General features: G+C 47.9%; 1 protein-coding gene across 1 annotated transcript in view; it reads left to right on the plus strand.

Moving 5' to 3' along the window:
- LOC306918325 (neural-cadherin-like) overlaps positions 1-6,214 on the plus strand; it is a gene marked incomplete at its 5' end in the record, with an annotated part of 151,343 nt that extends 145,129 nt beyond the window's left edge. Inside the window, 4 exons of the mRNA XM_079531212.1 lie at positions 275-415; positions 1,924-2,079; positions 4,542-4,710; positions 5,384-6,214. Coding sequence (XP_079387338.1) covers positions 275-415; positions 1,924-2,079; positions 4,542-4,710; positions 5,384-6,180 — 1,263 coding nt within the window. The 3' untranslated portion in view covers positions 6,181-6,214. The remainder of the gene's footprint in view (positions 1-274; positions 416-1,923; positions 2,080-4,541; positions 4,711-5,383) is intronic.
- Positions 6,215-26,034: the final 19,820 nt, after the last annotated feature.

Raw genomic sequence — 26,034 nt, forward strand, 5'->3', positions numbered from 1 at the left:
ATTTTTTTCGCCATTTTTTCAAGATTATTAGTGAGGACCTATTATATGAAGATAGGTTGAAAAGTGGTGAAGTGGTCCTTTAATCTACATTGTGTGGGCACTTAGGGAATGCCCTAAATTTAGAAGAGCCGTTCCCATAGAAGGGGCATTCCCCAAGTGCCTGCACTCTGCAGATAGGCCCTCCTTGGTATTTAACTTGACGTTGCCCTCGGGCCCCTCTCTCTCACCAATGTACTGTGACACTCTGACTCCAACTTGTCTGTCCGTCCTGCAGTTTGGCTCATGTCCATCATCGTTTGGCACGTTCCGCCCTGCTTTCTCTCACACTGGCACCATACTCCCTTCGTCCCCCACATTTAACCACTCCCCCGGATCCAACACCCCCTCACCCACTTCAAAGGTTCCTAGCTGGAAGGTTTGTTTTCATTTGCACATTTCTTTATTTTATTTTTTAACTTTTTTGGTTTTCTTTAATTTTTCTTTTTCTTTTTTCTTCTTTTTCGCTCCAAATCACAATTTCCTCTTGCCTCTAATCTGTACATGAAAACAATCTCTAAACTGAGCTGGCTTAACCTATTGTAATAATTTCATTGACATGCTGTACTCTTTACCCATATTAAAGCTGCAATCCATAACATTCATGTCATACATGGGATGTCAACCTCCCTGGGTCTACTACTCCTCTAACCCATTTTGAGCTGAGATCAGATTCTAAAAATGTCTTCTACATCCTGACAGTTTTCTGAAAAAGCTATGTTTCTATGTCAGTGGTTCTTCGATTTTTCAAAAATAGCAGATCTACAAGCTCATAGCGCACCATCGAGTTGCGCGCTAGGAGCTTGTAGATCTGCTATTTTTGAGTGGTGCAAACCACTCCAACAACTGGCTTTGTACCCATGTACCCCGTGTACCCGTGTTTGTTCGTACCAAAAAAACGAGCATGGTTACTATGGTCACTGACATTACGTCAGACCACAGCTGATCAGGCTATATAAGACCTTGCACCACTCAGTTCACACGGGTGTGATTTTTCAATAGCTAAAGCATAACATAATGCCAACACCAAAAGGGGTTCCCGCCCAGAATGGGCTAAGAGGCAATCCCCACTTGGCTGTTTACAGTTGTTGCACAGAAAGTCATTTTACATGAAAAGTAATGCTACTTTTGCAATGTAGTTCAATTCAAATTGTGAAAAAAGCTTGGGGGGGAAGATAAATCATTAAAAAAGTATGTTGAAAATATCGTGAAAAATCGTATCGTGAACCTCATATCGTGATACGTATCGTATCGTGAGTTGAGAGTAACGTTACATGCCTATAGTTAATATAATGTTTTCCCGGCATCCTTTTGAATTACGTTTGGATCGCAGCTTTAACCATAGTATCTAACCAGTTCATGATCCACACAGTATTTAACAGTCTTCCACTTTGTAACGAAAATGGAAGACTGGAGAACTGCCGGGTTGGTAGACAGGCTGCTGGGTTGGTAGACAGGCTGCCAGGTTGGTAGACAGGCTGCTGGGTTGGTAGACAGGCTGCCAGGTTGGTAGACAGGCTGCTGGGTTGGTAGACAGGCTGCCAGGTTGGTAGACAGGCTGCTGGGTTGGTAGACAGGCTGCCAGGTTGGTAGACAGGCTGCCAGGTTGGTAGACAGGCTGCCAGGTTGGTAGACAGGCTGCCAGGTTGGTAGACAGGCTGCCAGGTTGGTAGACAGGCTGCCGGGTTGGTAGACAGGCTGCTGGTTTGGTAGACAGGCTGCTGGGTTGGTAGACAGGCTGCTGGGTTGGTAGACAGGCTGCTGGGTTGGTAGACAGGCTGCCAGGTTGGTAGACAGGTCTTGGGTTGGTAGACATGTAGGTCTTGGGGTGAAGCCTAGATGCGGATGCAGGGAAACGTACCCTGACTGTTCTCTCTAATGCTGCAGGATTGGGCCAAATCCAGTCCCTACGAGCCCTCATTGGCCAGCACCCTGCAGCGCAGGAGAGAGCAGGAAGCTCCTTCCAGTCCACACAGCTACTCTGGGATGCATCCGGATGATCCACACCGCTCCAGGATGGGACCAGGAGGCATCGCAGCCAAGGTATGCACGGCACGCAGTAAAAAATCCTCACTGCTCATTTGACTCTGAAGAATGTTGAAATGGAACCAAATTATGCAACCTGTAATCCATTTAGTGCCATTTGTGAAACACATTTTAAGTTAAAGGGGCACTTTCTAGTATTTTATACCTCCACTTTGGATAATTTGTCCTCATTAATACACTATATGAGATGGCGCCATTTTTGTCTTGTCTGTGTCTCATGGGTGGGCTATGGACACTGGACAGTTCAGAAACCTGCCTACTAATGTCTGTGTCTCATGGGTGGGCTATGGACACTGGACAGTTCAGAAACCTGTCTACTAATGTCTGTGTCTCATGGGTGGGCTATGGACACTGGACATTTCAGAAACCTGCCTACTAATGTCTGTGTCTCATGGGTGGGCTATGCACACTGGACAGTTCAGAAACCTGCCTACTAATGTCTGTGTCTCATGGGTGGGCTATGGACACTGGACATTTCAGAAACCTGCCTACTAATGTCTGTGTCTCATGGGTGGGCTATGGACACTGGACAGTTCAGAAACCTGCCTACTAATGACATCAACGATTCAGATTCCAAGCTAATAGAAACTACAGCCTTTCTTTTCCTGGGAGGTTTGCATACTGAGAAGAAGCCATTGTTATTGAATTAATGAAAAAGAAGAAGGAAAAAAAACACACAAAAAAAAACATTAAATCTTGTTTACCAAACCTGCCTATGTGTACAGTATACAGCATAAGGAACTGTGCCATGAATGTAAATGTCTGCTCATCTTTATGCATGGTTTGGTGTCTGCCTGCCACTCTCTCTCTCTCTCTCTCTCTGATGGTGCGGGACATACAGCGGATCCTGGTGGATTTTTTCTGGACTGGCCAACACTGGATAAGAGCGGCTGCCTTATATTTACCAGTGCATGAGGGGGGACAAGGCCTTATCGACATTGCTTCCAGAATCATGGCCTATAGGCTCAAAACAGCACAGAGGTTACTGTATGACTGTGGGCATAAATGGTTGGACACAGCACAGCTGATCCTGAAGAGAGCTGGTCGCCTTGGATACAGCAAGCAGTTGTTCCTCTGCAAGCTGGAGGAAGTCGACCGCACTGGGATTACCCCTTTCTATAGTACAGTCCTGCAGGCATGGCAGGTGTTTAAAACCACCAGAGATGATGCGGAGCCAGCAGGGATGTGGATCTTTGAAGAACCGTTGTTCTACAACACCTTGGTAGAGACACAGACTCTGTCCTCAGCCAGCCTGCGGTCTTCCCTGAGAGAGGCTGGCTGTGTGAAAGTTGGACACCTGATTGGTATGACGGCAACGTCATTTGAGACCTTGGGGCAAATGGCGAACATCAGGTCATCCAGACTGCTGTCCAGAGTAGTAGAGGAGGTTTGCGCCTCCCTACCAGCACCACTGAGAAGGTTTGTTCAGGACCGTACTCATTTAGAACAGTGGGCTGAAAGAACTGAATATCGTTTCCCACCCCTGGTTGTTGCTGCTGCGTCAGGGGAGTGGCAGGAAGGGGTGGATGATTTCCTCTCGTTCACAACCCCGCAACTTGGAGTGTTCAAGGACCTAGGGAAGAAGGCGGCCTACTACACCTTGGTAAAGGTGTCACACCTACGCTCCTTGGCAGGGATGAGGGCATCGAGGTGGACTGAGTTGTTGGGCCAGGGTGATGGCCCGAAAGGCTGCTGGCGGTCCCTGTACAAGCCTCCCATTGAGAAAAGGGCTGGCGACCTTCAGTGGAGGATTGTGCATGGTGCTATAGCTACAAACAGACACAAGGCACACCTGGATCCTAGCATTGGGGAGGGATGCCTGTTTTGTTCACAGTCTGAAACAGTGGCACATCTTTTTATTCAGTGTTCAAGGCTGAGGGACTTATTGAACAGGTTGACTCATTGGTTTCAAGGGCTGGGGGAAGTTTTCTCTAATGAGCTGTTTGTATTTGGGCCAAAATATTCTTCCCGGAAAAAGTTTGCACACAACATGATTAATTTTATTTCTGGCACAGCAAAAATGTCTATATGGCTGACTCGGAAGAACAAAACAGAGGGGACTGGGAACACAGACCCAGTACAGGTGCTCGAAGGACTGGTGGCAGCACGCCTTAGGGTGGAGTTTGCCTACCACAAACTAGTGGACAACTTGGAGGCTTTTAGCCTTTTTTGGGCACAGAGAGACGTGCTATGTGTGGTACAGGACGGGGAATTGTGCCTTTCCTTTTGAAAAAAAAAAAGGAAAAAAAAAAAGGGGAAAAAAAGAAAAAAGAAGAGATGTTATTTATATTTAGTCATTTCATATGAGCTAACTGCATTTTTGAAGTGACATTTTTGTATGTACTGCAGAGTTTTAATAAAGGTGCTTTTAAAGGTCAAAGGTCTCTCTCTCTCTCTCTCTCTCTCTCTGTGTATGGATTGATAAGGATTAATTTATGCATGTCTGACCTGTTCTCCAGCACGGGGAGCCCCTGTCCCCTGCAGCCAGCACGCTGGCCATGGTTCTGACCCGAGGGCTGAGCATGGAGCACCAGCAGAAGAGCAGCAGAGACTCCCTGCAGTGCTCCAGTGGGTATAGCACGCAGACCAACACCCCGTCCTGCTCCGAGGACACCATCCCCTCGCAAGGTAACACTGGCTCAGTGCTTGGAGAAGACCTTTTCATGCCAAGGACCCCTACATTGATATATATTTGGCATCTAAAATGTTTTGGGCCAGGGATTGTGTTAAATAAATGCAAAATTATTCAAACACTTAAAAAAAATGTGTTCAAATATAACACACTATAACACTAAAAACTACTGTAGCAAGCTCACTTTAAAAACAATTGAAAAATTACTAAACTATAATAAGTTGCTAGGTTGTCTCATACAGTGATGTAAATAGGTTTTCAATGTAATGAGTCCCGGGATGCAGGGATGGTCTTTTAGAAATGAGTCCCAGGGACATTTTATGAGTCCCACTTCAACGATGTTAGGAGTCATATTTTGCCATTTTTACAAATTGCATTGCATTTTATATGGTTATAATGTGGTTATATTCATGTAGAAAACAGAAGAAGAAATTATTATTATTATTTGTAAAGCTAGCAAAATAAACTATAATAAGAAACAGTACAGTAGTGCATCCCGTGGATGCAGAGGTGGTTGTTTTATTGCGTCCCTTAACTATAAACTGCGTTTTGGGATGCAAAATGCACCCTATTTTAATCTCTGCTCATGGCATCTCATTTGACATTATTACTAAACTCTAATAAGTTTCTAGGTTGTCTCATGGCATCTCATTTGACATTTCCTTTCAGGGTCGGACTATGAGTGCTACTCGTTGAACGGGGACGCTGAGAGTGAGGGGCAGGCGGACTTCGACAAGTCTTCCACCATCCCGCGCCACAGCAACATCGCTCAGAACTACCGCCGCATGATCCAAACCAAAAGGCCGGCGAGCACCGCGGGTCTGCCCGCTGGCAAGACCCCGCCTGGGGTGACCAATGGCGTGTCGCCGGGAGGCTCCGGAGTCATCACGTCTGGCACGGCCACCATCCGCCGCACCCCGTCCTCCAAAACCGGGGTGAGGCGCACGCCATCTACAACGGGCCCCATCCCCATCCGCCCCCCCATTGTCCCGGTGAAGACCCCGACGGTCCCAAACTCTCCGGGCTACCCGAGCCCGACCCATCACTGCGCGGGTAGCGAGGAGTTAATGTATGGCGACGACCCTGGCGCCAGCGAGTACATGAGGGCCTCCCCCAAGCGGCTGAGCCTGCCCGACACGACCTGGGGCTCCGGAGCTGTGACGGACAGGAGCGCGTACGCCCTGCAGGCCGCCCACGGCGTCGAGGAGGATCCCTTGCTGGCCGCCAACCGCCACAGCCTGGTGGAGAAGATAGGCGAGCTGGTGGCCAGCGCCCATGCCCTGGGCGAGGGGCAGTTCCCCTTCCCATCGCTGCCCGGTGAGATGGCTTATTCGACCCCTCTCGGGGCCCAGGCAATGACCTCCACGCCGAAGGAGGAGGTGGACGTGCTGGTGTCCATTCTCCGTGGCGTGCGGCTCCGCAAGTCGGTGACGGATGACAGATCGGCCCCCAGGATCCAGCGGTAGCTGATTGGTTAGAGGAGGGTGTGGTGCGCCTGTGGTGCCCTTAACTAACGAGCTCTGTAGTAACATAAAACAAGCACTCATCATAATAAATGGACAGGGACTCCAGACTTTAGTGGCAGCGGTGGCCGAACGGATAGCGGCGCGGTCTAGATACCGGAAGGTTCCCAGTTCGAACCAGCCGTTCGACACGTTAAAATTACCACCGCTGAAATGCCCTTGAACAAGGCATCAACCACTACGATGAAATGTGTTCTATGAGCAGGGCCTGGCTGGAAACAAGTTCTTGAGCTTAGCCCAGATACCCTGGGTAAATATAGATTTCATTTCAGATGAGTGAACCGAACATGCAATGAGTGGATAAAACAAATATATAGACGCTGAATATGAACGACTAACGGACAATGTCACGACATGTCATTTGTTGTCATGTATGTATCGCACGTGTACGTACAAAGTAACCCATATTTGTTTGGTTGTATTATTTCTTTGTTTCTTCCTCTATGGGCTCTTGTGGTTGTACTTCTGCGGTATCTCTGGCTTTGTTCAGACTGCAGCATCCAATTTATTTCTCAATACCGATCTTTAGGACTGATCTTTAGGAACTGATCTTTAGGACTGCATCGATGACCTATCTGCATTGGTTGCTGTGGTAATGACGTAACAGGTGTGTGAGTAATGTTTAGTAACTTATATGAAAATAAGCTGATCTACCAGCTCACCCTGCGATGCGTTGTTGTGACTCGTGAGTTTACAGATCAGCTATTTTCAGTGAGCAGCACCATCATACGATGAAGTATAAATGAGGCTTCAGTGTCCATGACTGAGACACATCTTTAGAAATCGGATTTAAATCACCTTTCAAACCACCTAGGAATGTGTTTAAATCTGACCAGCAAAAAAAATATATATATATAATGAATAAAAAGAAAAACTGCTTCCTTGTGTTCAGACTTGATAGAACACAATCTCATTCCAATCTGGTATACAACATTTGTGCTGCCAATGCAAGCGTAGCCTCTGTGCCCACTGCCCAGGGGGTCCTGGTGGTCAGGGTGGCATACAGTACCGTCACTGTGTACCCACTGGCCAGGGGGTCCTGGTGGTCAGGGTGGCATACTGTCAGGGAGGCATACTATGGTCCGACGGACCATTGGTCCGAAGGAGCATTGGTCCGAGGTGCGTTGGGGGTCGGGAGAGGGTTGGGGTTATGTTTAGGTGTGCTGCCCCGGGGGAGGTTAGGGTTAGGGTGAGGGTTTGAGGTAGGTTGTCGTTCGGACGGTTCGGACCAATGCTCCGTCGGACCAAACACATGAACCCATACCGTCACTGTGCCCACTGCCCAGGGGGTCCTGGTGGTCAGGGTGGCATAGCGTCACTGTGCCCACTGCCCTGGTGGTCAGGGTGGCATACCGTCACCGTGCCCACTGCCCAGGGGGTCCTGGTGGTCAGGGTGGCATAGTGTCACTGTGCCCACTGCCCAGGGGGTCCTGGTGGTCAGGGTGGCATACCGTCACTGCCCAGGGGGTCCTGGTGGTCAGGGTGGCATACCGTCACCGTGCCCACTGCCCAGGGGGTCCTGGTGGTCAGGGTGGCATAGTGTCACTGTGCCCACTGCCCTGGTGGTCAGGGTGGCATACCGTCGGGGAGGCATACTATGGTCCGACGGAGCATTGGTCCGAGGTGTGCTGGGGGTCGCGAGAGGGTTGGGGTTAGGTTTAGGTGTGCTGCCCCGGGGGAGGTTAGGGTTTGAGGTAGGTTGTCGTTCGGACCAATGCTCCGTTGGACCAAACACATGAACCCATACCGTCACTGTGCCCACTGCCCAGGTGGTCCTGGTGGTCAGGGTGGCATAGCGTTTCCCAAACAGTGGGTCGGGACCCATTTGTTTGTCGCAGACCCATTATTATGGGTTGTGAGTAAATATCCCCCACCTCCCTACATTTAAAAAAATAATGTATATTACAGCATCATTTCAAAAGATTCGAAAAAATATCTGTTTTTCATAAAGAAATTCCATGAAGGAAAATGTAAGAAGTAGTGAAAATAGCAGATCTTTACAACAAGCTTGTAGATCGGCTATTTTCACTATAGTTTGGGTCCCGGACAGAGAGACATCAAATCTCTCTTTTTTTGGTCTTGAACTGAAAGCGAAACTAAATGTTTTGGCATCACTGCTGTGGTGACTGAATGCTCTTTATTTGTATCCTTATTATTATTATTATTATTATTATTATTGAGGCATTTCTGAATGAACACAGCCAGCTCTGATTGGAGGGTGAGCGTCTATGTTGTGTGATGTCATCATCATTACTGTATGTGTATTACTGTATTCATGTTTTGTTTCATAAGCCGAACACCAACTGTGTAATTCATGTAAAATAGAAGCAATATGGCAGTGTTTTTATTGCTGTACTGTACTGTCAATATATTCTGCAATTAAACAGGCTTTTTATTGTAAAATTGATTGAAACTTGTATTTATTCTTGAAAAGAGCATTGTGGTTTACCCTATTTGCAATGCCGTCAAGATTACACACAAAAAACAAAACGATAATTAAGAAAGATTTAAAACACATAAACAACTATTAAGAAAACTAGGAATAAGCGTTTAATTTTAACGTAGCCAGCTATCACATCACAACAACTAAGCACATATACATTCACGTTTTAATATCCATACCAGACACTTACAAACGCAAGTATGACATAGTCGGAGCCATAAAGTAAGCAGTTACGACAACTCCGTTCACTTCATGGGGCCAGGCTCTTCTACATAGACTTCTATTGGTTTGTCCCTATTTGAAGGCTTCAAATAGGGACAACCGGAAGTTACAGAATGCATTGGAGTCTATGGGCTCGCACGTGACCGGGCTGTTTTCTGCCCCCTCAATGTCGTAACTCTGTCTTACTCTATGTAAGACAGTAAACCCATTTCATAATCACAAAAACAGATAGTGTATTTATTTTAACCACCTTTACCCTATGCTTTTACCCATAGTCTACTTGCCAGCCCATAGAGCCCCATTGTGAACCCGGACATGTTGAGTAGGCTACACCAAGGTTTTATGTTAGAAATGTTGAGTATGGGTCCCCAGCATGTAGAAACTGCTGGATGCTAACTTGCATGTCAAACTAGGGGGTTTCATGATGCTGAATCCATTCCAAGCATTAGTTTTGCACAAAAAACACTCCTCGGGCTAAATATTATCATCATATTTGTGATGACGGCTATGGCCGTGTTTACCCCAAGGAGTATTTTTTGTGCAAAACTAATGCTTGGAATGGATTCAACATCATGAAACCCCCTAATTTGACATGTCACATGCTACATAAAGCATGATGATTATTAATTATTTTGCCTTCTATAGGTTGTTAATGGTATGGTCACATATTTGGCCAATTATGAAAATTGGTCAACATATGCAAATTAGCATCCGGCAGTTTATACATGCTGGGGAGTGGGGACCCATACTCAGTTTATACATGCTGGGGAGTGGGGACCCATACTCAGTTTATACATGCTGGGGAGTGGGGACCCATACTCAGTTTATACATGCTGGGGAGTGGGGACCCATACTCAGTTTATACATGCAGGGGAGTGGGGACCCATACTCAGTTTATACATGCTGGGGAGTGGAGACCCATACTCAGTTTATACATGCTGGGGAGTGGGGACCCATACTCAGTTTATACATGCTGGGGAGTGGGGACCCATACTCAGTTTATACATGCTGGGGAGTGGGGACCCATACTCAGTTTATACATGCTGGGGAGTGGGGAGTGGAGACCCATACTCAGTTTATACATGCTGGGGAGTGGAGACCCATACTCAGTTTATACATGCTGGGGAGTGGGGACCCATACTCAGTTTATACATGCTGGGGAGTGGGGAGTGGGGACCCATACTCAGTTTATACATGCTGGGGAGTGGGGAGTGGGGACCCATACTCAGTTTATACATGCTGGGGAGTGGGGACCCATACTCAGTTTATACATGCTGGGGAGTGGGGACCCATACTCAGTTTATACATGCTGGGGAGTGGAGACCCATACTCAGTTTATACATGCTGGGGAGTGAGGACCCATACTCAGTTTATACATGCTGGGGAGTGGGGACCCATACTCAGTTTATACATGCTGGGGAGTGGGGAGTGGGGACCCATACTCAGTTTATACATGCTGGGGAGTGGAGACCCATACTCAGTTTATACATGCTGGGGAGTGGGGACCCATACTCAGTTTATACATGCTGGGGAGTGGGGAGTCAGTGGGGACCCATACTCAGTTTATACATGCTGGGGAGTGGGGACCCATACCCAGTTTATACATGCTGGGGAGGGGGGACCCATACTCAGTTTATACATGCTGGGGAGTGGGGACCCATACTCAGCATTTATACATGCTGGGGAGTGGGGACCCATACTCAGTTTATACATGCTGGGGAGTGGGGAGTGGAGACCCATACTCAGTTTATACATGCTGGGGAGTGGGGAGTGGGGACCCATACTCAGTTTATACATGCTGGGGAGTGGGGACCCATACTCAGTTTATACATGCAGGGGAGTGGGGACCCATACTCAGTTTATACATGCTGGGGAGTGGGGACCCATACTCAGTTTATACATGCTGGGGAGTGGGGACCCATACTCAGTTTATACATGCTGGGGAGTGGGGACCCATACTCAGTTTATACATGCTGGGGAGTGGGGACCCATACTCAGTTTATACATGCTGGGGAGTGGGGACCCATACTCAGTTTATACATGCTGGGGAGTGAGGACCCATACTCAGTTTATACATGCTGGGGAGTGGGGACCCATACTCAGTTTATACATGCTGGGGAGTGGGGATCCATACTCAGTTTATACATGCTGGGGAGTGGGGACCCATACTCAGTTTATACATGCTGGGGAGTGGGGACCCATACTCAGTTTATACATGCTGGGGAGTGGGGACCCATACTCAGTTTATACATGCTGGGGAGTGGGGAGTGGAGACCCATACTCAGTTTATACATGCTGGGGAGTGGAGACCCATACTCAGTTTATACATGCTGGGGAGTGGGGACCCATACTCAGTTTATACATGCTGGGGAGTGGGGAGTGGGGACCCATACTCAGTTTATACATGCTGGGGAGTGGGGAGTGGGGACCCATACTCAGTTTATACATGCTGGGGAGTGGGGACCCATACTCAGTTTATACATGCTGGGGAGTGGGGAGTGGGGACCCATACTCAGTTTATACATGCTGGGGAGTGGAGACCCATACTCAGTTTATACATGCTGGGGAGTGGGGACCCATACTCAGTTTATACATGCTGGGGAGTGAGGACCCATACTCAGTTTATACATGCTGGGGAGTGGGGACCCATACTCAGTTTATACATGCTGGGGAGTGGGGAGTGGAGACCCATACTCAGTTTATACATGCTGGGGAGTGGAGACCCATACTCAGTTTATACATGCTGGGGAGTGGGGACCCATACTCAGTTTATACATGCTGGGGAGTGGGGAGTGGGGACCCATACTCAGTTTATACATGCTGGGGAGTGGGGAGTGGGGACCCATACTCAGTTTATACATGCTGGGGAGTGGGGACCCATACTCAGTTTATACATGCTGGGGAGTGGGGAGTGGGGACCCATACTCAGTTTATACATGCTGGGGAGTGGAGACCCATACTCAGTTTATACATGCTGGGGAGTGGGGACCCATACTCAGTTTATACATGCTGGGGAGTGAGGACCCATACTCAGTTTATACATGCTGGGGAGTGGGGACCCATACTCAGTTTATACATGCTGGGGAGTGGGGAGTGGGGACCCATACTCAGTTTATACATGCTGGGGAGTGGAGACCCATACTCAGTTTATACATGCTGGGGAGTGGGGACCCATACTCAGTTTATACATGCTGGGGAGTGGGGAGTCAGTGGGGACCCATACTCAGTTTATACATGCTGGGGAGTGGGGACCCATACCCAGTTTATACATGCTGGGGAGGGGGGACCCATACTCAGTTTATACATGCTGGGGAGTGGGGACCCATACTCAGCATTTATACATGCTGGGGAGTGGGGACCCATACTCAGTTTATACATGCTGGGGAGTGGGGAGTGGAGACCCATACTCAGTTTATACATGCTGGGGAGTGGGGAGTGGGGACCCATACTCAGTTTATACATGCTGGGGAGTGGGGACCCATACTCAGTTTATACATGCAGGGGAGTGGGGACCCATACTCAGTTTATACATGCTGGGGAGTGGGGACCCATACTCAGTTTATACATGCTGGGGAGTGGGGACCCATACTCAGTTTATACATGCTGGGGAGTGGGGACCCATACTCAGTTTATACATGCTGGGGAGTGGGGACCCATACTCAGTTTATACATGCTGGGGAGTGGGGACCCATACTCAGTTTATACATGCTGGGGAGTGGGGATCCATACTCAGTTTATACATGCTGGGGAGTGGGGACCCATACTCAGTTTATACATGCTGGGGAGTGGGGACCCATACTCAGTTTATACATGCTGGGGAGTGGGGACCCATACTCAGTTTATACATGCTGGGGAGTGGGGACCCATACTCAGTTTATACATGCAGGGGAGTGGGGACCCATACTCAGTTTATACATGCTGGGGAGTGGGGACCCATACTCAGTTTATACATGCTGGGGAGTGGGGAGTGGGGACCCATACTCAGTTTATACATGCAGGGGAGTGGGGACCCATACTCAGTTTATACATGCTGGGGAGTGGGGACCCATACTCAGTTTATACATGCTGGGGAGTGGGGAGTGGGGACCCATACTCAGTTTATACATGCTGGGGAGTGGGGATCCATACTCAGTTTATACATGCTGGGGAGTGGGGACCCATACTCAGTTTATACATGCTGGGGAGTGGGGACCCATACTCAGTTTATACATGCTGGGGAGTGGGGACCCATACTCAGTTTATACATGCTGGGGAGTGGGGAGTGGGGACCCATACTCAGTTTATACATGCAGGGGAGTGGGGACCCATACTCAGTTTATACATGCTGGGGAGTGGGGACCCATACTCAGTTTATACATGCAGGGGAGTGGGGAGTCAGTGGGGACCCATACTCAGTTTATACATGCTGAGGAGTGGGGACCCATACTCAGTTTATACATGCTGGGGAGTGGGGACCCATACCCAGTTTATACATGCTGGGGAGGGGGGACCCATACTCAGTTTATACATGCTGGGGAGTGGGGACCCATACCCAGTTTATACATGCTGGGGAGGGGGGACCCATACTCAGTTTATACATGCTGGGGAGTGGGGACCCATACTCAGCATTTATACATGCTGGGGAGTGGGGACCCATACTCAGTTTATACATGCTGGGGAGTGGGGAGTGGGGACCCATACTCAGTTTATACATGCTGGGGAGTGGGGACCCATACTCAGTTTATACATGCTGGGGAGTGGGGACCCATACTCAGTTTATACATGCTGGGGAGTGGGGACCCAGTTTATACATGCTGGGGAGTGGGGACCCATACTCAGTTTATACATGCTGGGGAGTGGGGACCCATACCCAGTTTATACATGCTGGGGAGGGGGGACCCATACTCAGTTTATACATGCTGGGGAGTGGGGACCCATACTCAGTTTATACATGCTGGGGAGTGGGGACCCATACTCAGTTTATACATGCTGGGGAGTGGGGACCCATACTCAGTTTATACATGCTGGGGAGTGGGGACCCATACTCAGTTTATACATGCTGGGGAGTGGAGACCCATACTCAGTTTATACATGCTGGGGAGTGGAGACCCATACTCAGTTTATACATGCTGGGGAGTGGGGACCCATACTCAGTTTATACATGCTGGGGAGTGGAGACCCATACTCAGTTTATACATGCTGGGGAGTGGGGACCCATACTCAGTTTATACATGCTGGGGAGTGGGGACCCATACTCAGTTTATACATGCTGGGGAGTGGAGACCCATACTCAGTTTATACATGCTGGGGAGTGGAGACCCATACTCAGTTTATACATGCTGGGGAGTGGGGACCCATACTCAGTTTATACATGCTGGGGAGTGGGGACCCATACTCAGTTTATACATGCTGGGGAGTGGGGAGTGGGGACCCATACCCAGTTTATACATGCTGGGGAGTGGGGACCCATACTCAGTTTATACATGCTGGGGAGTGGAGACCCATACTCAGTTTATACATGCTGGGGAGTGGAGACCCATACTCAGTTTATACATGCTGGGGAGTGGGGACCCATACTCAGTTTATACATGCTGGGGAGTGGGGACCCATACTCAGTTTATACATGCTGGGGAGTGGGGAGTCAGTGGGGATCCATACTCAGTTTATACATGCTGGGGAGTGGGGACCCATACTCAGTTTATACATGCTGGGGAGTGGGGACCCATACTCAGTTTATACATGCTGGGGAGTGGGGACCCATACTCAGTTTATACATGCTGGGGAGTGGGGACCCATACTCAGTTTATACATGCTGGGGAGTGGGGACCCATACTCAGTTTATACATGCTGGGGAGTGGGGACCCATACTCAGTTTATACATGCTGGGGAGTGGGGACCCATACTCAGTTTATACATGCTGGGGAGTGGGGACCCATACTCAGTTTATACATGCTGGGGAGTCAGTGGGGACCCATACTCAGTTTATACATGCTGGGGAGTGAGGACCCATACTCAGTTTATACATGCTGGGGAGTCAGTGGGGACCCATACTCAGTTTATACATGCTGGGGAGTCAGTGGGGACCCATACTCAGTTTATACATGCTGGGGAGTCAGTGGGGACCCATACTCAGTTTCTACATGCTGGGGAGTGGGGAGTCAGTGGGGACCCATACTCAGTTTATACATGCTGGGGAGTGGGGACCCATACTCAGTTTATACATGCTGGGGAGTGGGGACCCATACTCAGCAGTTTATACATGCTGGGGAGTGGGGACCCATACTCAGTTTATACATGCTGGGGAGTGGGGAGTCAGTGGGGACCCATACTCAGTTTATACATGCTGGGGAGTGGGGACCCATACCCAGTTTATACATGCTGGGGAGGGGGGACCCATACTCAGTTTATACATGCTGGGGAGTGGGGACCCATACTCAGCATTTATACATGCTGGGGAGTGGGGACCCATACTCAGTTTATACATGCTGGGGAGTGGGGAGTGGAGACCCATACTCAGTTTATACATGCTGGGGAGTGGGGAGTGGGGACCCATACTCAGTTTATACATGCTGGGGAGTGGGGACCCATACTCAGTTTATACATGCAGGGGAGTGGGGACCCATACTCAGTTTATACATGCTGGGGAGTGGGGACCCATACTCAGTTTATACATGCTGGGGAGTGGGGACCCATACTCAGTTTATACATGCTGGGGAGTGGGGACCCATACTCAGTTTATACATGCTGGGGAGTGGGGACCCATACTCAGTTTATACATGCTGGGGAGTGGGGACCCATACTCAGTTTATACATGCTGGGGAGTGGGGATCCATACTCAGTTTATACATGCTGGGGAGTGGGGACCCATACTCAGTTTATACATGCTGGGGAGTGGGGACCCATACTCAGTTTATACATGCTGGGGAGTGGGGACCCATACTCAGTTTATACATGCTGGGGAGTGGGGACCCATACTCAGTTTATACATGCAGGGGAGTGGGGACCCATACTCAGTTTATACATGCTGGGGAGTGGGGACCCATACTCAGTTTATACATGCTGGGGAGTGGGGAGTGGGGACCCATACTCAGTTTATACATGCAGGGGAGTGGGGACCCATACTCAGTTTATACATGCTGGGGAGTGGGGACCCATACTCAGTTTATACATGCTGGGGAGTGGGGAGTGGGGACCCATACTCAGTTTATACATGCTGGGGAGTGGGGATCCATACTCAGTTTATACATGCTGGGGAGTGGGGACCCATACTCAGTTTATACATGCTGGGGAGTGGGGACCCATACTCAGTTTATACATGCTGGGGAGTGGGGACCCATACTCAGTTTATACATGCTGGGGAGTGGGGAGTGGGGACCCATACTCAGTTTATACATGCAGGGGAGTGGGGACCCATACTCAGTTTATACATGCTGGGGAGTGGGGACCCATACTCAGTTTATACATGCAGGGGAGTGGGGAGTCAGTGGGGACCCATACTCAGTTTATACATGCTGAGGAGTGGGGACCCATACTCAGTTTATACATGCTGGGGAGTGGGGACCCATACCCAGTTTATACATGCTGGGGAGGGGGGACCCATACTCAGTTTATACATGCTGGGGAGTGGGGACCCATACCCAGTTTATACATGCTGGGGAGGGGGGACCCATACTCAGTTTATACATGCTGGGGAGTGGGGACCCATACTCAGCATTTATACATGCTGGGGAGTGGGGACCCATACTCAGTTTATACATGCTGGGGAGTGGGGAGTGGGGACCCATACTCAGTTTATACATGCTGGGGAGTGGGGACCCATACTCAGTTTATACATGCTGGGGAGTGGGGACCCATACTCAGTTTATACATGCTGGGGAGTGGGGACCCAGTTTATACATGCTGGGGAGTGGGGACCCATACTCAGTTTATACATGCTGGGGAGTGGGGACCCATACCCAGTTTATACATGCTGGGGAGGGGGGACCCATACTCAGTTTATACATGCTGGGGAGTGGGGACCCATACTCAGTTTATACATGCTGGGGAGTGGGGACCCATACTCAGTTTATACATGCTGGGGAGTGGGGACCCATACTCAGTTTATACATGCTGGGGAGTGGGGACCCATACTCAGTTTATACATGCTGGGGAGTGGAGACCCATACTCAGTTTATACATGCTGGGGAGTGGAGACCCATACTCAGTTTATACATGCTGGGGAGTGGGGACCCATACTCAGTTTATACATGCTGGGGAGTGGAGACCCATACTCAGTTTATACATGCTGGGGAGTGGGGACCCATACTCAGTTTATACATGCTGGGGAGTGGGGACCCATACTCAGTTTATACATGCTGGGGAGTGGAGACCCATACTCAGTTTATACATGCTGGGGAGTGGAGACCCATACTCAGTTTATACATGCTGGGGAGTGGGGACCCATACTCAGTTTATACATGCTGGGGAGTGGGGACCCATACTCAGTTTATACATGCTGGGGAGTGGGGAGTGGGGACCCATACCCAGTTTATACATGCTGGGGAGTGGGGACCCATACTCAGTTTATACATGCTGGGGAGTGGAGACCCATACTCAGTTTATACATGCTGGGGAGTGGAGACCCATACTCAGTTTATACATGCTGGGGAGTGGGGACCCATACTCAGTTTATACATGCTGGGGAGTGGGGACCCATACTCAGTTTATACATGCTGGGGAGTGGGGAGTCAGTGGGGATCCATACTCAGTTTATACATGCTGGGGAGTGGGGACCCATACTCAGTTTATACATGCTGGGGAGTGGGGACCCATACTCAGTTTATACATGCTGGGGAGTGGGGACCCATACTCAGTTTATACATGCTGGGGAGTGGGGACCCATACTCAGTTTATACATGCTGGGGAGTGGGGACCCATACTCAGTTTATACATGCTGGGGAGTGGGGACCCATACTCAGTTTATACATGCTGGGGAGTGGGGACCCATACTCAGTTTATACATGCTGGGGAGTGGGGACCCATACTCAGTTTATACATGCTGGGGAGTCAGTGGGGACCCATACTCAGTTTATACATGCTGGGGAGTGAGGACCCATACTCAGTTTATACATGCTGGGGAGTCAGTGGGGACCCATACTCAGTTTATACATGCTGGGGAGTCAGTGGGGACCCATACTCAGTTTATACATGCTGGGGAGTCAGTGGGGACCCATACTCAGTTTCTACATGCTGGGGAGTGGGGAGTCAGTGGGGACCCATACTCAGTTTATACATGCTGGGGAGTGGGGACCCATACTCAGTTTATACATGCTGGGGAGTGGGGACCCATACTCAGCAGTTTATACATGCTGGGGAGTGGGGACCCATACTCAGCAGTTTATACATGCTGGGGAGTCAGTGGGGACCCATACTCAGTTTATACATGCTGGGGAGTGGGGACCCATACTCAGCAGTTTATACATGCTGGGGAGTGGGGACCCATACTCAGTTTCTACATGCTGGGGAGTGGGGACCCATACTCAGTTTATACATGCTGGGGAGTGGAGACCCATACTCAGTTTATACATGCTGGGGAGTGGAGACCCATACTCAGTTTATACATGCTGGGGAGTGGAGACCCATACTCAGTTTATACATGCTGGGGAGTGGGGACCCATACTCAGTTTATACATGCTGGGGAGTGGGGACCCATACTCAGTTTATACATGCTGGGGAGTGGAGACCCATACTCAGTTTATACATGCTGGGGAGTGGGGACCCATACTCAGTTTATACATGCTGGGGAGTGGGGACCCATACTCAGTTTATACATGCTGGGGAGTGAGGACCCATACTCAGTTTATACATGCTGGGGAGTGGGGACCCATACTCAGTTTATACATGCTGGGGAGTGGAGACCCATACTCAGTTTATACATGCTGGGGAGTGGGGACCCATACAGTTTATACATGCTGGGGAGTGGGGACCCATACTCAGTTTATACATGCTGGGGAGTGGGGACCCATACTCAGTTTATACATGCTGGGGAGTGGGGACCCATACTCAGTTTATACATGCTGGGGAGTGGAGACCCATACTCAGTTTATACATGCTGGGGAGTGGGGACCCATACTCAGTTTATACATGCTGGGGAGTGGGGACCCATACTCAGTTTATACATGCTGGGGAGTGGGGACCCATACTCAGTTTATACATGCTGGGGAGTGGGGAGTGGGGACCCATACTCAGTTTATACATGCTGGGGAGTGGAGACCCATACTCAGTTTATACATGCTGGGGAGTGGGGACCCATACTCAGTTTATACATGCTGGGGAGTGGGGAGTCAGTGGGGACCCATACTCAGTTTATACATGCTGGGGAGTGGGGACCCATACCCAGTTTATACATGCTGGGGAGGGGGGACCCATACTCAGTTTATACATGCTGGGGAGTGGGGACCCATACTCAGCATTTATACATGCTGGGGAGTGGGGACCCATACTCAGTTTATACATGCTGGGGAGTGGGGAGTGGAGACCCATACTCAGTTTATACATGCTGGGGAGTGGGGAGTGGGGACCCATACTCAGTTTATACATGCTGGGGAGTGGGGACCCATACTCAGTTTATACATGCAGGGGAGTGGGGACCCATACTCAGTTTATACATGCTGGGGAGTGGGGACCCATACTCAGTTTATACATGCTGGGGAGTGGGGACCCATACTCAGTTTATACATGCTGGGGAGTGGGGACCCATACTCAGTTTATACATGCTGGGGAGTGAGGACCCATACTCAGTTTATACATGCTGGGGAGTGGGGACCCATACTCAGCATTTCTAACATAAAATGCCAGAGGGCTGGCCACAATAGTTTTTCAGGAAGTTACCAGGAACTTTTTCCACGCTGAAAATGCCTATGGAAAATGTTTTGTCAATGATTGTGTAAAAAGGATGGAATAACGTGTCTGAAAGGTCCGAAACTACAAGAAAGAGTGGTATGTAGTGTGTGTGTGTGTGTGTGTGTGTGTGTGTGTGTGTGTGTGTGTGTGTGTGTGTGTGTGTGTGTGTGTGTGTGTGTGTGTGTGTGTGTGTGTGTGTGTGTGTGTGTGTTTATCGATTCTGTCAGAATCGATAAATACATCTGAGAGTCTACATTTTGGGCTACACCCCAAGCAGACTGTAATATTCAACTCTCAACACAGGATTTGATCACAGCAGGCTCAAATTATTAGTATCGACAGTTACCACCAATATGAGAAAAAGTGCAGCCATCTGCACAGAATTTCATGTTTTTTAAATCATGCATCGCATTAACTAGTCACTTAGTGGCATAGCCTACAGCAGGGGTCTGCAACCTTTTTCACATGAAGTGCCCTGTTTTCATTTTCGTGATAGTCAATTCAATTCAATTCGATAGTCAGTGTGCCATATATATTATGGTGCCATATATAATTATGACACCACATCAAAATTAAATATATTCCCAACTGATTTTGATTGTCCATAGGATACATATACTGTAACAACCTTAGAAATATTTTCTTTCATATCAGGATGTAATGATTATTAAACTCAGAGCCGTAGCCCACCTATATGTCCCAGAATTCCTCCCCAGTCATGGGTTATAGAAGTTTGAATGAATGTACAATTATGTGCAGGAAGTATTAGTGAGTGGACTTATTTGAACTGACTAAACCCTTTTTGGAATATTTAATAAAAATTAAAAAAAAAACATCTCTGTCTCACCCTTATGTCAGTCTCATTATTTTTCAGTTTGCACAAATGCACAGAGGAGGGCGCCAAAATCCTTGGAAGGTTGCAAGCTTTGCAACTTAAAGGGTCACTTCACTCCTTTTGCATGATCCAGATCTTATTTTAATGATGTTTAGGACACAAGAAACACTTTCCTGTGGTTTTTATGTGTGTAATATGTGTCATGACGCTATCTTCATGACGAAAATGTGTCGTGTAAATGTGGTCTCACTACTTCCTTCCTGGACTACATTCAGCCTGGGCACACTTGAACTTCCATGCGCGGCCAAAGGAAGCTGTGTTTTGCGTCATCTTCGGGTTTTTAGACAGCTGGTGGATGGAAATGAAGCTCCACCCACGCGGCAGAATGCTGCTGCTGGGGCAAAGCTTTTCCGGGAATCTGACCGACACGGCAATCTGCCGCGTCGGTGGAGCTTAATTTCCATCCACCAGAATCTAAAGTGTGCTCAGACCCTTTGTCTCATTAAGACCCCCCCCCCCCCCCCCACATGGGGTGTCTCCCCTCCACAAGTGCACCAAAGCTTTCTGGTCATTGCAGGAATTCAATAATCCAGTCAAACTCTAGTCAAACACACAGACTTCCATTATTTTTCTTGCCATAGAGTGCAAATTTCAAGTGCTGTTACTGTTTTCTGCTACTGTACAAATACTATTAAGATTGAGTGATTGCAGTTTCTTCCAGTGGTGAAATGGCCCTTTAACCCATTTTGACCTGAGATCAGATTCTAAAAATGTCTTCTACATCCTGACAGTTTTCTGAAAAAGCTATGTTTCTATGTCAGTCGTTCTTCGGTTTTTCAAAAATAGCAGATCTACAAGCTCGCGCCACTCGCCACTCGCTACGAGCTTGTAGATCTGCTATTTTTCAATAGCTAAAGCATAACATAATGCTGACACCAAAAGGGGTCCCCGCCCAAAATGGGATAATGACTAGCGATGAAACTGGACTTGGCTGCTTCTCCTCAGTGGCCTTTGGCACGATGTCAAGTGGGAAACGAGAGAGAGTGCGATAGATGGCGGCTCCGGGGCTAAAGCTAAAGTCGCTGTATTGATTTCAAAGCATCGCTTCTCTGGGAAAGTCAATGGGGGTCCTTTATTAGACAGTAAATGATTGGTGCTTGTTGAATATAAGGACGGAATGGTCTGTATAGCCTCCAATGAACTGCTGGACGGTGGTGAATGGTGATGGAGAGGCACACGGCTCATAAAAACAAAACGTTAGCCCGGGGACCTCATTAAGACAGATATGCATAATGTCCTTTAAAGTTTAAATACTTGTTCATCAGGGACCACTTTAAGCGACATCATGGTCCAAGTAAATGAGCAATAATGAGTCCAGTGGGTCGACTTGGAGAGCTGTCTTTCATTAACGGTGGCGCTCATAGCGCGCCACCGAGTGGCGCGCTACGAGCTTGTAGGTCTGCAATTTTTTTTTAAATCGAAGAACGACTGACATAGAAACATAGCTTTTTCAGAAAACTGTCAGGATGTAGAAGACATTTTTAGAATCTGATCCCGGGTCAAAATGGGTTAAAGGTGGTGTGTGGACTGCGGGCCCAAGTGGGTTTTGTTTTTGTTTGTTTTTTGTTCAAACAACGGTTATATAGGTCTATGTTTTGATAGCAGTCATTTGTTCAGTCTATCTAGCTCTAGCTCTTTATCAAACAGAAAATGGATTCATTCCAGGTAGGCTTTCAAGGCTACATCTGAAACTATCCTTACCTGGAAATGCATTTTGGTATCATACGAATGATATCCAAACATAAGAGAGAGAACTCAGGTGAAATGATATTTGCAATTGGATGAAATAAATAAATGAGCATAAATGGGGGGTTTTTCTGCCTAACCGCTTCAATGTCTGTCTGTCTGTCTGTCTGTCTGTCTGTCTGTCTGTTGCCAGCTGTATTGCTGCCGCTCCAAAGACTGGCCGTGTGTGTCTGTATGCACGCTGTTAGCTCCTTTCGGAACCCTACGTTAACGTTTCTGACATTTTGATGACTTTACGTAGGGTTCCTTATCATCGACTTCAAGCGACAGCGTTTTGGCAGCTCTGAAATTCTCTCTTGTTGACATCCCATTGTACCGCCTCCAGCATCTCGGTTGGCTAGCTGCGCCTCCCTACGCGCCTCGTAGGCGCAGCTAGCCAACCGAGATGTCAACAAGGAGGGACCGAAGAGAGAATTTCAGAGCTGCCAAAACGGTCGTACAAACATTAAAAATACTTAACGGCTTCTGAGCCGTTCGCGGGGGGGGTCAGAAGGTTCGTTGTCTCCTATAGCGTTCATATGGTTCTTTTGGAATATGTCAGCGTGACACCCACACCGCAGCACAGGGGTAAATCAGGGTAAATCAGATTGCATCCCATGTCGCTTGAAGCCGGTGATACCGGACCCTACGGGTTAGGGGTCCAAAGGAGCTCAACCCGGGGGGTCTGGAGACGGGCTAGCACGCTGTGTGACACTGCCACATAAAATGTGTGAAACAATGTATTTCCTGGCCTGGTATGAGTATGAAAGAAAATGAAACATACTGGGGAATAACAGTGGAATATGTTTGTTAAACTAGGGTTGAATATTTAACACTGAAATGTAGTGTACGGATAATACAATATAATGTGTTTTGTGTAGTTGAACCATGGTCATCAATTTTCTGTTGACAAATGACAAGGTTTGATCACAAGGGGAGCTGTGGGGAAATGTGTGTGAGCAATATTTCCAGTAAGCTATAAAAGACCAGGAAGTGAGGCGCCGAGCCTGGGTTCCATTTTGGGCAGTAAGAAGAGGGTTTCGTGTGGCTAGGTTGCTTTGCCAAACACACTCTTTTAAAGGCCAATTCTATACGCCAATTCAGAAGTGAACGAACAAATGTCTGCCTGACCGAAGAACTTTGCTGAGGAAAGGAAATAAAGTTTGGTAGGGCAGCTTCTGAGGCTAGGAGCTCTGTCAAACAAACAGAGCTGGTGAACAAAGGACCCAGCGGACCACGCCCGACTTAAAGGTTGGGTGAGCAGCATATACTTTTTCATTTTTCCGGTAAGCAATGCATTGCCTTTTTGTTTCGTAAATCTTTGTCTAATTGAACTAAAGAGGATCTACAGCGGTTGGATTACTGTGGATACTTGGATTACTTTTTTTGGGATTACTTTTGGAACACTGACTTTGGGGCACCTTTAAAGGGACATTGTAGGGGATAATTTAAAGGAACGTTTCCAGTATCAAGATTTACTGTCGCAGGTACAGGACCTTTATTTCTTTATTTTATTTAATATAACTCAGACTCATTACGCCAACAGGCCTGATTGTTATAGCTGTGCAAGACCTACACTGTTGAGTGCCTAAACGGAAGTGCTGGAATTTGGCGGAAGTGGAAAAATTCCCGGGGATGTTGATTGTTCATACGCTGGAAGCCCCGCTTCTCGCTGATGATTAAGGCTGGGACTAAGGCACGTGTGCATGTGCGTGCGTGCGTGCGTGCGTCTGTGTGTCCGTCCGCTGGCTGTGTTGTTTAGCAGCCTGCACCGCTCGGTTCACACAGGTGTGATCTGTGATTTTTGTTTACTATGGCTTCACTCACACCTTCACATCTAGCATTCAACATTGATGCATGCTAGATGTGTACAAAGGGTTTGTTTACATCTTGCCCCAATGCATTTCCAATGGAAGTCACATGGTTTGACACAACATTTGTGTTAGTACGGCTTTCGGCTGTGTTTCAACTGCCCCCATCCCTAGCCGCAATTTGCAACTCTAGATTTTTTTATAATGGGATGAATCTAGAGTTGCAATACCCTCCATTGACTCCCCACTCATCATTTTGCGTTTGCGATCTGCTTGTCTTAAACGACGTTAAACTCACCAACATTGCAGCTGTAGTCCAAGCTTGAATTATTCTCTTTCAATCTGCAAAGCTTGTTTTTCATAAAAATCCCCCGTAGACATGTTATGAGCTACTTTCTGTCAAGAAATTCTGTGCAAGTGATTCTTTTTCTAAGTCCTGTAGTTTGGAAGCGCTCGTCGTAAGTCACTGAACGTCCCTGCATGCATCTGTTTCGCATTTGCACATAATGCAGGAGGCAGCAGCGCGACCCCTTAATACAAACGAGCGCTTCCAAACTCCAACATTTCTTCTTCTTGACAGAAAGTAGCTCATAACATGTCTACGGGGGATTTTTATGAAAAACAAGCTTTGCAGATTGAAAGAGAATAATTCAAGCTTGGACTACAGCTGCAATGTTGGTGAGTTTAACGTCGTTTAAGACAAGCAGACCGCAAACGCAAAATGATGAGTGGGGAGTCAATGGAGGGTATTGCAACTCTAGATTCATCCCATTATAAAAAAATCTAGAGTTGCAAATTGCGGCTACCCCATCCCCAATGTTGTGTCAAACCATGTGACTCCCATTGGAAATGAATTGCGAGCTTGCATCAGTCAATAAGTCTCATGCATCAGCCATACATCAATCTGTTGTAAAGGTGTGAGTCAGGCCTAAGAGCTGGTGAGATGGGGAGTCATTCACCTCTAGGCCTATAGCCTACTATACAAATATAGAGCTTTAACGCTTCAACAATAAACTTCTTGTTTTAACCAAAAATAATCACTTACAGCTCCCTTTAACCACTTGAAGCCTAGTAGCTGCTTAATTGTACATCAAACAGCACAACATAGCAGATTGACACACCATGAGCATTCAGTAGATTTGATATTTATTTGCAGAATGTCCACCTATTATGACATGCCTGGAACAGTGACCGTAATTAAGGTCCAGATGGTTAAAGCCTATCTGTTTTTAAGTGGTGCAACCACTCCAAGGAACAGCAATGTCCATGTTAACCTATGCGTGTGACTATGAGTAGCAGTAGGGGCAAAAGTGGCGCTGTTGTGCCAGAAACAGAGAGATAGTGCTGCACTGTTGCCTGCTAATGAGAGACGGAGAGAGAGCGAGAGAGAGAGAGAGGGGGGGGGGAGAGGGGAGTTGCACCACTCAGTTCACACGGGTGTGATTTTAAGCTAATGGAGCACGTCTGCTTGCTAGGGGGAGAATTTTAATTCAGCCTTCGGGCAGTGCTACGTGTCACAGTCTTAACAGTACGTAGGAGTCCTGAAGGTCTAAATGTCTCAGTCTTAACAGTACGTAGGAGTCCTGAAGGTCTAAATGTCTGGATGGAATATGCAGAGATTGTAGACCACATTCAACCACTGCAGATGTACTACTTGTATTGTGTTAACATACTCTGTCTACCAAACAGATTGGTTAAAATAACGTTTTAATCACAGAAATCCATCAGTTCTGTCCAAGTATCCTTACACGATCCCAGCAAAGGCACCTTTTGTATCTGTAAGCCCAGAGCATTGTCTTGTCTGCTGCACTGCCCCCTGCAGTAAGCCCAGAGCATTGTCT

Source organism: Electrona antarctica, assembly GCF_951216825.1.
Source record: "Electrona antarctica genome assembly, contig: scaffold_208, whole genome shotgun sequence".
Lineage (NCBI taxonomy): Eukaryota > Metazoa > Chordata > Actinopteri > Myctophiformes > Myctophidae > Electrona > Electrona antarctica.